General features: G+C 33.4%; 2 protein-coding genes across 3 annotated transcripts in view; one reads left to right on the forward strand and one right to left on the reverse strand.

Annotated features, from left to right (window-relative positions):
• The window catches only part of PGR (progesterone receptor), a 99,970-nt gene extending 85,971 nt beyond the window's left edge, over positions 1-13,999 (forward strand). Inside the window, exons 7-8 of one of the 2 annotated variants that reach the window (XM_029209697.1) lie at positions 10,376-10,533; positions 13,174-13,999. In XM_029209697.1, the coding sequence (XP_029065530.1) occupies positions 10,376-10,533; positions 13,174-13,329 (314 nt within the window). In that variant the 3' untranslated portion in view covers positions 13,330-13,999. The remainder of the gene's footprint in view (positions 1-10,375; positions 10,534-13,173) is intronic. The other variant, XM_029209698.1, reaches the window with a different exon arrangement.
• Positions 1-17,381, reverse strand: part of ARHGAP42 (Rho GTPase activating protein 42) — a 330,059-nt gene that overhangs the window by 1,674 nt on the left and 311,004 nt on the right. The window lies entirely within an intron of this gene.

Here is a 17,381-nt window from a genome sequence, read left to right on the forward strand (position 1 = left end):
AAAACAATGACTGGATACATGAAAAAGGAATAACACAAAGAAAGAAAAGAGCTCTTGGAAATTAAAAAATATATATATATATAAATATATATATATATATTTTTTGCGTTATGCGGGCCTCTCACCGTTGTGGCCTCTCCCACTGCGGAGCACAGGCTCTGGATGCGCAGGCTCAGCGGCCATGGCTCACAGGCCTAGCCGCTCCGCAACATGTGGGATCCTCCTGGACCGGGGCACGAACGCGTGTCCCCTGCATCGGCAGGCGGACTCCCAACCACTGCACCACCAGGAAGCCCATATATATATATTGATATTTAATTTAAAAGTGAGTACTGCCATTGGCTGACAGAGTTGAAAAACCTCTCAAAATTTGAGCAAAAAACAAAAAAAAAAAAGAAAAAAATCACAGTTCAGAAGGAAGCCCAACACCCAAATCTAGAAAGAGAATAGCAAAACATTAGAAAAAGAAATAAAGATGTAAACATTAAGGGAATAGTCAGTCTTTTCAGCAAATGGTATTGGAAAATTTCATTCAAAAAAAATTAAGTTGTACCCTTACCTTACACTATATACAAAAATTAACTGTCATTTTGGAGAGAGGTGGCCAAGATAATGGAGTAGGACTACCGTGAACTCACCTCCTCCCACAGACACACCAAAATTACAGCTATTTTCAGAGCACCTATCTATGAGAACAACCTGAAGACTATCAGAAAAGATTTTCCATAACAAAAGAGATAAATAAGGAAGCATAAATAATGAAGCACAATGACTCAGGTAGGAGAAGTGGAAACATAGTACAGTCAGGACCCACATCCCTGGGTCAGCAACCCACAAATAGAAGAAATATCACAACTGTAGAGGTCCATTCCAAGAAGCAAGGGGTCTGAGTCCTATAGCAGGCTCCCAGCCCTGGGTCCTGCACCAAGAAGATGAGCCCCCAGAATATCTAGCTTTGAAAACCAGCGGGGCTTACATTTGAGAGAGCTGGAAAGCTATAAGAAACAGAGGTGCTGCTTTTAAAGAGCATACACAAAATCTCACATACTCCCAAGTCCTAGCGTAATGTCACTAGTCTGAAAGGAGTCTGGGTCGGACCCACTTGCTGATCTTGGAGAGCCCCCCAGGAAGGCAGAAGGCAACTGGGACTACCCCTAGGAGCAAAGACGCTGGTGGTAGCCATTTTGGGGAGCTCATTCTACCATGATAACACAGGTGCTGGCAAACATCATTTTGGAATCTTCTCTCTGGATTAGCACAGGGGGCTTACCTTCCCTCCAGAAAGCAGGTACCAACCCCAAGCCACCCTGGGCTGCCCAGCTACACCCGGACCCAGCCCTGCCTGCCAGTGGGCCTGTAGCCACCACATGAGGCAGGGACTCACAGAGAAGCAGCCCTCCCTACCAGTGCACCCACAGTTGTCAGTCCCACCACAACAAAAGGGCACACACCGTCCACATACTAGAGAATATAGCTCTGGTGGCCAGCGGGGAACATACTGCTGGGTCCCTAGAACGTCTCATTCATAAGGCCAGTTCTCCAAGATTGGGAAATGTAACCAACCTACATAACACATAGAAACAAACACAGAGAGTTGGGCAAAATGAGAATAAAGAGGAATATGTTCCAAACAGAAAAACAAAACAAAATCTCTGTAAAAGAACCAAATGTATTGGAGATAAGCAATCTACCTGCCCTCCCCTGCAAAAACAAAGTTCAAGGTAATGATTGTAAAGATGTTCATGAACACAGTGAGAATTCCAACAAAGAGTTTAAAAATACAAAGAACCAATCAGAGCTGAAGAATACTATAACTGAATTAAAAAATACACTAGAAAGAAAGAATACATTTGATGATACAGAGGAATAGATCAGTGATCTGGAAGATGAAGTAGTGTATATCCTCCAAGCTGAACAGAAAAATGAACTTTAAAAAATGAGGATAGTTTAAGAGACCTCTGGGGCAATATCAAGCATACTAACATTTGTATTACACAGTCCCAGAAAGAAGAGAGAGAAAGGAGTCAAGACCTTAAGAAATAATAGCTGGAAAAATTCATTAACCTGAGGAAGGAAACAGACATCCAGATCCAAGAAGCACAAAAAAACTATAAGAAGGACCCAAAGAGGTCCACACCAAGACACATGATACTTAAAATGACAAAAATTAAAGATAAAGACAGAATCTTAAAAGCAGCAAGAAAAATAACCAGCTAGTTATGTACAAGGGAGCTTCCTTAAGACCATCTGCTAACTTTTCAGCAGAAACTTTGCAAGCAAGAAGAGAGTGGCATGATACATTCAAAGTGATGAAAGGAAAAATCCTACAACCAAGAATACTCTACCTAGCAAGGATATCATTCAGATTTAAAGGAAAGAAAAAGAATTTCACAGACAAGTAAAAACTAGAAGAGTTCAGTACCACTAAACCAGCTTGACAAAAAATGTTAAAGAGACTCTGCTAAGCAGAAAGGAAAGGCCACAACTAGAAATATGAAACTATGAAAGGAAAATTCTTACCAGTAAAGACAGACATACAGTAAAGGTAGTAGATCACCACTTGTAAAGCTAGTAAACGGTTAAAAGACAAAAGTAATAAAATCATCTGTATACAATAAGTAGTTAAGGGATACACACATTAAAAAGGTATAAAATACCACCTAAATACATGAAGCAAATAATAACAAACAAAGGGAGAAATTGATGGTAATACAATAATACTAGGGGACTTTAACACCCCACTTACATCAATGTACAGAAAATCCAGACAGAAGGTCAATAGGAAACATGGGCCTTAAATGAAACATTAGACTAGATGGACTTAATAGATATCTACAGAACATTCCATTAAAAAAAACAGGAGAGTACACATACTTTTCAAGTCCACATGAAACATTGTCCAGGATAGATTGCATGCTAGGCCACAAAACAAGCCTCAATAAATTTAAGAAAAATGAAATCATATTAAGCGTCTATTCTGAACACAATGGTATGAGACTAGAAATCAACTACAAGGAAAAAAACTGGAAAAAATTACAGGGAGTCTAAACAATATGCTTCTAAACAACCAGTGGTCACTGAAGAAATTGCAAAAAATAAAAACATACCTTGAGACAAATGAAAATGGAAAAAAAATTGTTCCGGAATCTATGGGACACAGCCAAAGCAGTTCCAAGAGGGAAATTTATAGCAATACAGGCCTACCTCAAGAAACAACAACAAAAAACAAATGAACAATCTAATCTACACCTAAAGGAACTAGAAAAAGAAGAGCAAACAAAACCCAAACTTAGTAGAAGAAAAGAAAGAAAGATCAGAACAGAAATAAATGAAACAGAGATGAAAAAACAGTAGAAAAGATCAATTAAGCTAAAAGCTGGTTCTTTGAAAAGATAAACAAAATTAATAAAGCTTTAGCCAGAATCACCAAGAAAAAAAGGAATAGGGCCCATAAAAATAAAATCAGAATTGAAAAAGAAGTTACAACTGTCACCACAGAAATACAAAGATTGTAAGAGGTTAGTGCAATATGTACCAATTAGTACAAATATGCCAATGAAATGGACAACCTAGAAGAAATGGATACATTGCTAGAAATGTGCAATCTCTGGGATTGACATATGTACACTATTGATACTATGTGTAAAATAGATAACTAATGAGAACCTACTGTATAGCACAGGCAACTCTACTCAGTGCTCTGTGGTGACCTAAATGAGAAGGAAATCCAAAAAAGTGGGGATATATGTATACCTGCAGCTGATTCACTTTGCTGTACAGTATAAACACACAATATTGTAAAGCAACTATACTCCAATAAAAAAATAAAGATAAATTTCAAAAAAAACCTAAAAACAAAAAAGAAATGTACAGTCTCTAAGAGTGAATTAGGAAGAAATAGAAAATATGGACAGAATGATTACCGTTAATGAAATTGAATCAATAATCCAAAAACTCCCAAAAAACAAAAGTCGAAGACCAGATGGCTTCACAGGCAAATTTTACCCATATCATTCTCAAGTATTAAAAAAAATAAATAGGCCAGCATTCTATGAGGCCAGCATCACCCTGATACCAAAACCAAAGATACCACAAAAAAAGAAAATTGCAGGCCAATGATGAACATAGATGCAAAAACTCTCAGCAAAATATTAGCAAACTGAATTCAATAATACATTAAAAGGATAATGCACCATGATGAGGTGGGATTTATCCCAGGGATGCAAGGAAGCTTCAGTATCTGCAAATCAATCAATATAATGAAGCAAATTAACAAATTGAAGAATAAAATCCATATGATCATCTCAATAGATGCAGAAAAAGCTTCTGACAAAATTCAATATCCATTTATGATAAAAACTCTTAACAAAATGGGTGTGGCGGGAACAGATCTCAACATAATAAAGGCCATATATGACAAACTCTCAGCCAATGTCATACTCAGTGGTGAAATCTGAAAGCATTTTCTCTGAGATCAGGAACAAGACAAAGATGCTCACTTTCATCACTTTTATTCAACATAGTATTGGAAGTTCTAGCCACAGTGTCAGAAAAGAAAAAGCAATAAATACCATCCATATTGAAAAAGAAGAAGTGAAACTGCCGCTGTTTGCAAATGACATGATACTATATGTAGAAAATCCTAAAGATGCTAAAAACTATTTAAACTAATAAATGATTTCAGTAAAGTTGTAGGAGAGAAAATTAATATACAGAAATATGTTGCACTTCCATACGCTTATAATAAATTATCAGAAGGATACATTAATAAACAATTCCATTTATAATTGCATCAAAAGAATAAAATACCTAGGAATAAATCTAACCAAAGAGATAAAAGACGAGTAATCAAAAAACTGCAAGACATTGGTGAAAGAAATTGAAAATGACACAAACAAATGGAAAGATAGACCATGCTCATGGATTGGAAGAATTAATGTTGTTAAGATGATCATACTGCCCAAGGCTATCTATAGATTCAATGCAAACCCTATCAAAATACTACAGGCATTTTCCACAGAACTAGAAAAAATAATTGTAAAATTTGTATGGAAACACATAAGACCCTGAATAGCCAAAGCAATCTTGAAAAAGAAGAATGAAGCTAGAGCTATCAAGAGCCCTGATTTCAAACTATACTACAAAGCTACAGTAATCAAAACACTATGGTACTGGCACAAAAACAGACACACAGATCAATGAAACACAATTGAGATCCTAGAAATAAACCCATACTTGTAAGATCAACTAATCTAAGACAAAGGAGGCAAGAATATACAATGAAGATACAGCCTCTTCAATAAATGGTGTTGAGAAAAGTGGACAGCTACATGCAAAAGAATTAAACTGGACTACTTTCTCACACCATGTACAAAAGTAAATTCCAAATGGCTTAAAGACTTAAATGTAAGAACTGACACCATAAAATTCCTACAGTATGTTTTATTGCCTATGTTTGGCAGTATGCTCTTTGACATTGGTCTTAGCAATATTCTTTGGATCTATCTTCTCAGGCAAGGCCAACAAAAGCAAAAATAAACAAATGGGACTACATCAAACTAAAGAGCTTTGCAAGGTGAAGGAAACTTTCAGCAAAATGAAAAAGTATCTTACTGAATGGGAGAAGATATTTGCAAATTCTGTATTTGATAAGGAGTTAGTATCCAAAATGTACAAAGAACTCATACAACTCAATATCAGAAAACAAACAACCTGATTTAAAAATGGACAGAGGACCTGAAGAGACATTTTTCCAAAGAAGATACTCAGATGGCCAACAGATACATGAAAAAATGCTCAATGTCCCTAATCATCAAGGAAATACAAGTCAAAACCACAATGAGATACTACTTCACACCTGTCAGAATGGCTTATCATTAAAAAAGCAACAAATAAATGTTGGCGAGAATGTGGAGAACAGGGAACCCTTGTGCACCATTGGTAGGATTTTAAGTTGGTACAGCCACTATGATAAATAGTATGTAATTTCTTCAAAAAATTAAAAATAGAACTGTCATATGGTCCAGCAATTTCACTTCTGGGTATATACCTGAAGAAAACAAAAACACTAATTTGAAAAGATATATGCATACCACTGTTCATTGCAGCACTATTTATAATAGCTAAGATATGGAAGCAATCTAAGTGTCCATATATATATGTCCATAATTATATATATATATATATATATATATATATAGGGCAATATATAATGGAATATTACTCGGCCATAAAGAAGAAATCTTGCCATTTGCAGCAACATGGATGGATCTAGAGGGTATTGTGCTAAGTGAAATAATTCAGAGAAAGACAAATATTATGTGATCTCACTTACATGTGGAATCTAAAAAACAAAACAAACAAAACAAAATGAAAACAGACTCATAGATACTGAGAACAAATAGGTGGTTGCCAGAGGGGAGGGAATAGGGAGCAAAATAGGTGAAGGGGATTAAGAGGTACAAACATCCAATTACAAAATAAATAAGCCAGGGCATATAATATACAGCATAAGCAATATTGCCAGTAATATAATAACTTTGTAAGTAATAACTTTGTATGGAGACAGATGTTTTCTATACTGATTGTGGTGATAATTTCATAATGTATGCAAATGTCAAATCATTATGTAGTACACCTGAAATTAACATATTGTACATCAACTATATTTCCACAAAAATCTTAATTAACTTGAAATAAATCAAAGAACTAAATCTAAGAGCTAAAACTATGAAACCCTTGGAAGAAAACATAGAGGGAAAGTTTTGTGACATTGGATTTTGCAGTGATTTCTTGGATATAACACCCAAAACACAGGCAACAAAAGAAAAAGATAAATAGACTTTATCAAAATTTAAAACCTCTGTTTATCAAAGGACACAACACAAAGAAAAGGCAATCCATTGAACTGGTGAAAATATTGAAAATCATATATCTGCTAAGGTAACAGTATTAATATCCAGATGACATAAAGAACCTCTACAATTCAACAATAAAAAAATAAACCAATTTAAAAATAAATAAAGGTCTTGATAGACATTTCTCAAAAGAAGGTTTACAAACAGCCATTAAAATGCTCAGCATCACTAGTCATTAGAGAAACACAAATAAAAAACACAATTAGATACCACTTCACACCCATCAATATGGTTACTTACTCTCAGAAAAACAAAATATTATACTAGAAAAGAAAAGAAATCATAGTAAATGCTATATGACTTGACTGTAGTAGTATTTTGCATAGCTAAAGTAGTAAACACTGAATATTGATCTAACCAATATTAGGAAAATGATATTAGGAAGAGGAGGAATAGGAAGTTCTACATGTGTGAGTGTGTTTGTGGTGTGGGGGTAATAGTAGATCTGGAATATGGAAATAGAGCTACAGCCCCATTTTCCATACTGGAAAGTCAAAAGTTAAAAATAAAAACTCAAGGATCAGCTTTATAAGGATGTTATTTAAAGCTATGGAAGGAAAGATCAAAAGAAATAGTTGAAGTAATTGAAAGTGTTTGCCTGGAGCATAGCAAAATTTGGATTGCCTGGGCAGTACTCTTTGCCCTAATAAAGTTACTGATTAAAAACTGATTAAATATTTTAAAACTAGGCTTTAAACCACAGACTGAGAAGAATATTTAAAATACAGCTTAGATCACTATAAACAAATACAAAACAGAAAAAAGTCACTAAAAAGCTTAAGAAAATTGTTCAACCTCACTAATAGAGAAGTGAAAATGAGATGGTATTTTATTTTTCTCTATAAAAAGCAAAGATTACCTAAAATGAAAATACTCAGTACAAAGCACACAACAGTTAACTAGTAAGAAGTAGTTTAGAAATGTATATTATCTGTGTTAAGACAGGTAATACCTTTTACTCTAATAATTCTACTTCTAAGAATATATCCATAAAAAATAAGACATTCATCATAAGTATTTAGATTAGTAAAATATTCCAAATGTCAAATGATAAAACAATTAAATAAATTGTATGTCCTACACATTTTTGTGATATGAAATTTTATGTTGAATTAAAACATTCATTTTTGAAGAATTTTGAATGATATAAGTAAATGTTCTCAATATAATATTAGGAAATGTCCTGAAATATTGGATTGTAGGATCTCAGGTGACTTGTAATTTTCCATGTATTTTCTGTATTTTCTAAAATTTTTCCAATGAATACACATTATTTTTAAATTAGCTAAACCAAAAAAAAAAGGATTCTTTTTTTAAAGTATTCTTATCTGAAATAGCATCTGGCTAACTGCCCTTCACTCACTCTCTCCCACTTGCCACTAATATATTTACAAGAAATCCTAAAAACCCACATGTGGAATCAATAAGAATCTGAGAGAAAATTCTCCAATCATGTAATGCTGGGTGTAATAATTAAGAAAACAATGAATTAATGTAAAGAGCTCAAAGGAAATAGAAATTTTTTGGAGAGCTGGTTCATCATAGATCTGAAATCTAGGGAAGAGAGTAGGAGAGGAGGATAATTTTCAGAGATATCCCAGGAGCATAGGATGAGAGCCTAGTGATTAGATTATCATATCCTAGGAGCATGTTGTTAGTGTTGATACTAAAAGAGTGAGGCAGTGTGGAATTACGCCCGCTTCTCTTGTAAAGAGGATAATTGGTTCAAGTCTGGTCCTAAACATTTAGATGGATAGACTGAGGGCTTTGGGTTACTAGTTTTCCAACTCTTTAAAGCCCAATGAAAAGACAGTACTTCAGTAATCAGAAGAAAAAATAATTTTACAGTCATGTTTAAGAGTGATAGAGATTTGAGGATTGGTTGGGAAGTGTAAAAAGAGTCATGGATGTTTAAAATAACTGCTATAGGGATTGCCCTGGTGGTCCAGTGGTGAAGACTCTGAGCTTCCAATGCAGGGGGCATGGAACTAAGATCCCACATGCCATATGGTGCAGCCAAAAAAAAAAAATTTTTTTTTAAGTAATAAAAGGTTAAAATGGTAAATCAAAAAAAATAGCTGCCATATGAAGTAAAGGGACAAGACCATAGATACACATAGCATATACATACAAATGTATGTACAACAGTTAAGTTTTCAGTTGGAGCAAAAATCTCATATTGCCAAGATTACCTTTCTAAATCCCTTTTATACTCAGGGTGTGAGCTCTTGAAAACTCAAAACCAAAGAATTAACTTTTGGTTTCTATCGGTTTGTTATCTGTGGCCGTCTTTTTTCCAAGGGAAGTGGAAGCCAAGGTCTGATTCGGGTAGAGGGAATAAAGTAGGAGTTTTTGAAAAAGGATTATTTATTTCCCTTTGCCGGACACATATGGTTGGCTTTGCTCAAATGAAGTACACTTCTCTATAGAAATACTGCTAAGGGTCAAGATCATAAATCCAGAGATTATGTGATTTTTCTTTCAGCAATCTGGATGTAGTTGCAGAAAAAGTCAGAAACTTCACTTCAGTTTGAAGATTTGTTTGTAGGACAAGTGAGACCAAAGTAAAAGGAAAGAAGGAAATTGGGAGTTCTGTTAATAGAGTTGCTAAAGAAATCAACCAGGACATCTCAGACAAGTGACAACAGAAGGACCAAAAAGATTTAGGAGAAAAGCAATAGGTAAATTGACTATGTAGTGAAAACAAGAGAACTAGTCATAAGAGTAGGAAGTTGTGCCCAACATTTGGATGTATGAATTAAAGATTTCAGAGGTAGATATATAAATTACCAGTTAACATCATAATAGGAATGAGAGGCATTCTCAGTAAAATCAGCAACAAAACAGGGGTATTTACCATTACTATTATTTTTTAATATTGTTCTGGAAGTCTTAAACAATGCATTGAACCATGAAGCAGAAATGAGAGCTACAACTGTTGGAAAAGAGAAAATGAAGCTGTTATTTGAATATAGTATTGTCTTATACCGAAAAAAAAATCAAAAGCTGTTAGATTTAAAAATATAAATAAATGAATAAATAAAATAGAGTAAAACCAAGTGGCTGAATATAAGAGAAAATTCAAATATCAATGGCTTTCTCTCATATCAGCAGGAAGGAGACAAAGACAAAAAATATCCAGCATACATGTAGGTGTAAACTAAATCAAACTAAGTATTTTAGACAGGAATGTAGAATAATGTCAGGTGCTCTTTTGAGCAAATGCTAATAGCTCTAAAATAGGTAAGCTGAAATGTTCTTTAACTTACCTAGTTGTTCTTATCATATTCTTCAAAAGAACTAGAAGTTTACATGTTCTAAAACTTTTCCTATTTAAGATGTTTGTATCTAGAGTTGCAAATCAAAATAAATCATTATACAGCTCAGAAATTTATATTATAAACTGCTAGTGTCATCTTTTTTAAACATAACTGCCACTTGTAATTATCTTCTTGAAGTTCCTTTGGAAGGACTAAGAAGTCAAAGCCAGTTTGAAGAGATGAGATCAAGCTACATTAGAGAGCTCATCAAGGCAATTGGTTTGAGGCAAAAAGGAGTTGTCCCTAGCTCACAGCGTTTCTACCAACTTACGAAACTTCTTGATAACTTGCATGATGTAAGTATTTTGTTTTCTAGAATATTAATGATTATTTTCTGAATTATATCTATAACTTCTTAAATGTGAAATATAAATTTTACTTCATTTGTTTTCTTCAAATTTATATTTGTACTTACATTTTAAAAACCTGCATCATACTGCTCAGAATTTATATTATGCTTTTTTCATTTTCAATGTAGATCACCCAAATACCCTTTTACTAGTATTTGTATAATTTGAGAGTAATTTAATGGTTGATAGGAATTGTGATATATTTTTCTGAATATGCTCTCAAATGTTTTTGTCTTAAGCTAGAAAAGATTTTATGTATATAGGAAAAGCAAAGATATGGTTGTGGAGAATAAGACTCTCATACTATTTTGGATGGAGTTATAAGTCAGTAACAATGCTAATGGACAATCTGGCAGCATGTAGCAGTAGTTAAAGTTTGTGTGCTTTTCAAATTCCCACTTTTTAGGACTTATCTTAAATAAATAATTAGACAAGTATTTAAGATATGTATGCATCATTCCCTATACAAGAGGAAAAAACCCTAGAAATACCTGACACCAAAACTGGGTAAATAAAATTATATGGGGTTAGTCGAGACATATTGCATACAAGCTTTTATCACTACTGTGTTCAGAAACCACACTAAAATAACAACAAAGCATAAAAAAACTCTCTACTCACCAGGTCAAATTTGAGGCCTCACTGCTGAATATGAACTGACAGCCAAGATTATTAGCGATTTAGATAAAGCCTCTAAAATGTAAGGCAGAGAGCAAAATAAACAGGAAAAAATATAACTTAAAGGAAAAAGCAAGAGTGCAGAAAATAGAAGAAAGCTTCAAAAAATTAAGATATTCAGAGAAATAAAAATGATGTTGCATCCATGAAACAAGAATAGAAAACATTTAAAAAGGAACATTTAGCAAGAAAACACTTTTGGATAATTAAAGAAGAGCAGAAATTAAAAATTCAATATAAATATAAAACTCAGGAAATATAAATCTCAGGAAAACCCAGAAAAATATAACAAAAAAGATAAAGATATGAAAAAGTAGAGAGATAGCAAATTTAGGGGATTAATCCATGGGGTTCCATTCTCCAGTTAGTAGTAATTTCCAGAAGAAAGAAGAGAGAAAATCAAGGTGAGGAAATTATGTAAGAAATCATAAAAGAAAAGTTGCTAGAACTGAAGGATATGAGTTTTCTGAGTGTAAGGGCCCAGTATACAGGCACAGCACAACTGAACCAAGGCACATTGTAAAATTTCAGCATACCTGGAATAAAGAGGGTATCATAAAATATACCAATGAAAAAAGAAATAAGTCACATCAAATCATCAGGATTCAGAATGATGTTAGACTTCTCAATAGCAGTACTGGAACCCAGAAAACAATGGAGCAATACCTTCAGAATGTTCAAGGAAAGAAAAATCTTCAACAAGTTTTTTTACCAGCCAAACCATCAAACAAATATGATGGCATCATAAAAGTATTTTCAGACTTGCAAGATCTCATAGAGATTACCTCAAATACAAACTTTCTCAAGGGCACCTGCAGGATTTCTTACAACAAAACACTGGAGTAAGCCAAAGTAGAAGATTCAACCCAAGAGAGATGCAAAGGGCTGTCCCAGCACACTAACTAATGAAGAGGATTTCAGGACACTAATACCAAGAAAAAAATGGAACTGTGCTATTACCAATTGCATGAACATATTGAAGTGAGTCTTTACAATTCTGTCAGAAAATTTGCCTATGGCTTTGTGATATAGAAAAAACAAAGGAACAGAAACATAAGGTGATTAGCCCTAGCAAAATTAAAGTAAGTCATATAACAAAGAAAATGTAATCCAGTAGGAAACAAAAATCTTTGTAATATAAATGTTAGATATCGATTTAGCCAAAAATTGAGATATAACTATATAGAGAATGGAGAGAAGAGAAAGTGTGTGTAGTTGAGGAGGGGGGTATATAGTACAAGAGAGCTAAATACTCATTTAATAGAAACTTAATAATGTAAACTTTGGAAAATAAAATTTATTAGAAATACACAGATAAATATCAAATGACACAGGCTAAAGAAGTTTAAAGTGGTTACATCTGTCTTGTTGCTGCTGTTGCTTTTGTTGGTATAGGTCTTCCAGTACTAGCTGACTTTCAAAATTATGTACATGAATTACTTTGACAAAATTAAAATTAGATTAAAATGGATTATGCTGGGTTGTTTGTACTGAAATAGAAGAGTCTATATATTGTCTATATGTTGTTATATGAAAAAGCTGGATTAAGAAATAGACTATAAAATAATTTCATTTATGGAAATATATATACATGTGTGTATATTGTGTGTATACCTGAGTATGTATTAAAAAAAACCCTTGAAATATACCAAAATGTTCACACTGGTTATCCTGTGGGATTACAGAATACTTTCATTTCTTTAAATCTTTCTATATATTAGGATATTTTGTCATGAGTATGTAATATTTTACATATTATGCTAGAAAGTGGAGGGAGATGTTTTCAGTTCAGTAAGAAAAAAACATCTTAAGTATTTCTATTATTAAAAAAATAAGCTGCCATGTTTGTATAGTATATGAATATATTATTTTTCTTACATGTTTCTTATCCATTTGTTAAACCAACAGCTTGTCAAACAACTTCACCTGTACTGCTTGAATACATTTATCCAGTCCCGGGCACTGAGTGTTGAATTTCCAGAAATGATGTCTGAGGTTATTGCTGCACAATTACCCAAGATCTTGGCAGGGATGGTGAAACCTCTTCTCTTTCATAAAAAGTGAATGCCGTTTTTATCTTTAAAAAATTAAATTTTGTCTGTTTTTGTTTTGGTCAGGATTATGAGGTCTCGAGTTTTTACAATGTTCTTCTCAAAGCCTTACATTTATAACATATCGTACTGTGTAAATTTCAGATAAAAGTTGTGAGGTTTAATTGATTTCCTCTATAAAGCATAATTTGAATTTTTAGTGTTTTCGTGTACCCATATTTTCTTTTAGAGTTTACAAGATTGGAAAAGTATTAGGTTGATTGTTAAAGTTAATCTTATTCATATCATTTCATACCATTTAGGTGAGATTTTTAACTTTCACATATAACAAATCTTCTACCGTAGAGAAAAAAAAATCTTATACATAAAAATAAAAAGTTATTATATGTTCTTTCTATATAGCTCCCTTTGGTTCCCTAATTATATTTACAAAAATGAAACCTTAAAATGGTATGCAAAATTCTGTCTATATGAGTGTATATACATTTTCATGAGAAGGAAATTTATAACCTTAATCAGATTCTCCAAAGTGTTTTTAATGCAAAAAATATACAGAAAAAGAGTTTAAAATTCTTGAAATAGATTGATGCTCCTCAAACTAGGATAACCAGCTTATATGTTAAGACTGTTTCCCAGATTGGAAACACAAATCTCTAAGAAAGTTATTAAGGAGAGCCATAGCATTATGACAAGAGCATTATGGGTTTTGTAGTATTTCACTAATCTTTTTTTGGGAATTGTCCTGTAATAAGGTATTCTGTATCGAAATAGGAAGTTGGAAGTCAGAGAGTCTGTGGCCTAACTCCACTCCTTACATCTAGGGCGTGTGGAAAGTCACTTAACCTTACTGAGTCTCACCGTTAATATTGGTGTAATAATAACTTTCCAGTAGAATGTTCCTTTCGGTGAGAGCTTCTTATTCACTTCTCAAATCAAAGAAGAAAGGAAGGCAGGCAAGCAGGGAGGGAGGAAAGGTGGGAAGAAAAAAAAAGGAGGGAAGTAAAAAAAAGAGAGAAATATTACTTTCTTTCTCCACTCAGTAGGACATATTGGACAAATCACAGTTTAAAAATGTTGAGTGTCTCTGATCCAATCTAAGAGATATTTCAGGAAACACTAGAAACTGGCTGAAAATAATACAGCCAATTACAATAACTAGAAAACCCACCATTCAGTTTGTTATATGAGCTGAAAATAACCCTTTAGGAGACAAACAAGAGTTCTTTTCTGAGGTGTCACTGGAGATCCATTAAAAAAAATAAAATACACACACACATAAAACAGGAAGAACCACTGGTAAAAATCAAAACCTATAACTTTTTTTCCTAGGTAAAATCATTTATACAAATTTTAAGCATATATATATATAATTTTTAACAGCTTGGAGAAACTAGTAGATAATTCTTTTTTAAAATTTCTTTAAAATTGGACGTTACCTTACAAATAAAATATTCTACCTTATGCAGATTAATAGTCGTTAATGAGAAAATCAAAGAAACTCTGAAAACAATATAGAAAACATTTACTGAAGAGTCTGATTTCTTAATGCATTTTTAAATTACCCATTCCCTTCAACTGATAAATACTTGCAGTTTACCAAGGGAAAGTAATATAGAATAATCTTAATGAATAGTAATATGACCCCCAAAACAAGATAAAGTGATTTCATCTGATCAAAAAAATTGGCATGATAATCTTACCATAACTGTTTCTTGCCAATAACTTCTTCAGTTTTCAAAATGAATTAACTATAGAGCGTGTGTAAACAGTGAATCCTCATAAGGGATGTGAAATAGGGATTAAAACAAGTTCCAACCAGGGCCCTTGGCTTGGGTTCTTTAGGTCCATGTGGCAAATTGATAATATACAAATTTTATAATGCTTGGTTATAACTTTCAATAAGAGTTTAACCCAAGAATTCCCAATAGTCTTAACATTAGTATAAAAATGGTCTGTTCCTTAGTATGTCTATCTACATGTCTTTTTCTGTGACTACATATGTATTATAATAGACTGTGGACTGCTCTTTAGTCCTTCAAAGTCTTAAACACACAGACTCATTCTGTCTCCATTCTCCAGGCCAAAGTTATTTTCCTAAAAAGATCTAATTTTGCCATTACCTCACATGAAAATGTTCACTGACTTCCAGTCACCTACTGCAGTGCTTCTCAACTATAGCTGCACATTACGGTCTCCAGGGGAGATTTTTAACAATACCCTTTCCTGGGCTCCATCCTCAGAGATTATATTTTAATTGGTCCACTCTTCTTATTAATGCAGGCACATGATAGTCACTCTGAAATGGTGTTGAAGCATCAATTTCTGTAACTTTACTCTCTTTATTTTCCTCTGTAATACATTCATCTTATGTTCCAGCCACACAAATCTTTTTACCACCAGTCTTCTGCCTTAATTTCCCCCCTTTGATACCAGTCCTATCTCAACCTTCAAGACTCAGCCAAACATTACTTCTGTCGTGTGTTCCCTGCATCTTCCAGATAGTGACTTGTTTCCTCCTAAGAATCTGCATGTATTTTTGGCACATCTGGATCACAATAGTGGGTTATTCTGTATTGTTACTCTACTACTAGTCTGAGAGCCACTTTGAGATAGGACAATAGCGTTCCTCGGCTGGGAGTTGAATGACATGTTCTCTGGGTTTGGTATCGCCATGGATCTCTCTTTCTTTTGTTACATCGGGGCATATTTCTGTACACATGGCTTTATCATGTTCTCTTCCCATGCTCCCTAACTTCATCTCTTAAAATTTTCCAACTTTCCTTCCTACTTTGTGAGCTCTCTCCTTGTACTGACTATAACATAGGAGAATATAAGTACATTATTTATTTATTAAGAACACAATTTATGCTCCTTGTTCTAAATTTTAAAACGGAATGGCGTATTAGTTCCCTCCCTAAGAAAAATTCCACAAACACAATTGTTTCTTATATTTAAGTAGCCCTAAATTGTTTTGTATTATAAACCTCAGTATACAAAATTTTCTCATCTCTGATTTCATTCAATAAATATTTATTGAGTGCCTGCTGTTAGCACAAGAAAACCTAGATGTCTAAATACTAGGATTTAATATTTCAGGTTAAGGTTTAAAAAATGAAAGAAAGCTTTTGGAAAAGAACGTGACATCACCAAATGGAAGATATCTAGCCTCTAAATCTTTTTCTCTACAAATTCCTGCCAACTAATGTCTCCATTGCTATGTAGTAGCCATAACCTTTATCTTAATTTTATAGGTCATGTTCTTTCTGGTGGCTCTAAAGTGAAATTAAATCATAAGAAGACAGGTTATATATCAGAAAATACTTGAAGGGTACTGAAATAGATTATTGGGTTAATAAAAATATTTCTCTTAAAAAGGTTTGAGAAGCCATTTGAGTCTGAAGCAATTATACCTCCAGTGTCAGTTGTTACGTAACAATTGTGTTTTTATTAAAAAACATGGCAATTTTATATTGGGCAGTACTATTATTTTTCACATTTAACATTAAAATAATTTGTTGCAAACACAGATAATATGCAAATACAGTGGTCAACACGTTTTCTACAAAAACAATGCCTTTCAAATAGCCATACCGGGTCAACCTGTAACTTCTAAATTATCTACAGCTACAGTGATATATTTGACAATGAGTACCATGTAGAGAGCTGAAACAGGCCTGCACTCCATTTCTCTGCCATTTAGTACCTGGATGAGCTTGAGCAAGTCATTAACCTCTCTGATTAAACCTGCCTTGCTAATTGTTTTGTGGTTAATGGAAATGAAAATGAAAAAGTGTACAGGTGTTCAGAAATAGTAACTGCTATTATTATGTTTTCATTAAGCCATACTTCTGGTTATGATTTTATCAAATTAATCTGGTATATTCTATAGTGAAATCAAGGAATCTAGAAAATGAAGTTGCTTTATTGCTATCTGTATGTACATATACATATTTAATATATTTGATTTGAAATTAGAGCTCAAAAGTCTTCAATTAATTTCTTCCTCTGAAAAAAATATAGTCTTTTGAGTGAGGCCTGCTTAATCAAAAATCTAAAGAGCCTATC

This window comes from Monodon monoceros, unplaced genomic scaffold, assembly GCF_005190385.1.
Source record: "Monodon monoceros isolate NGI ecotype Baffin Bay Population unplaced genomic scaffold, NGI_Narwhal_1 Super_Scaffold_7, whole genome shotgun sequence".
Taxonomy (NCBI): domain Eukaryota; kingdom Metazoa; phylum Chordata; class Mammalia; order Artiodactyla; family Monodontidae; genus Monodon; species Monodon monoceros.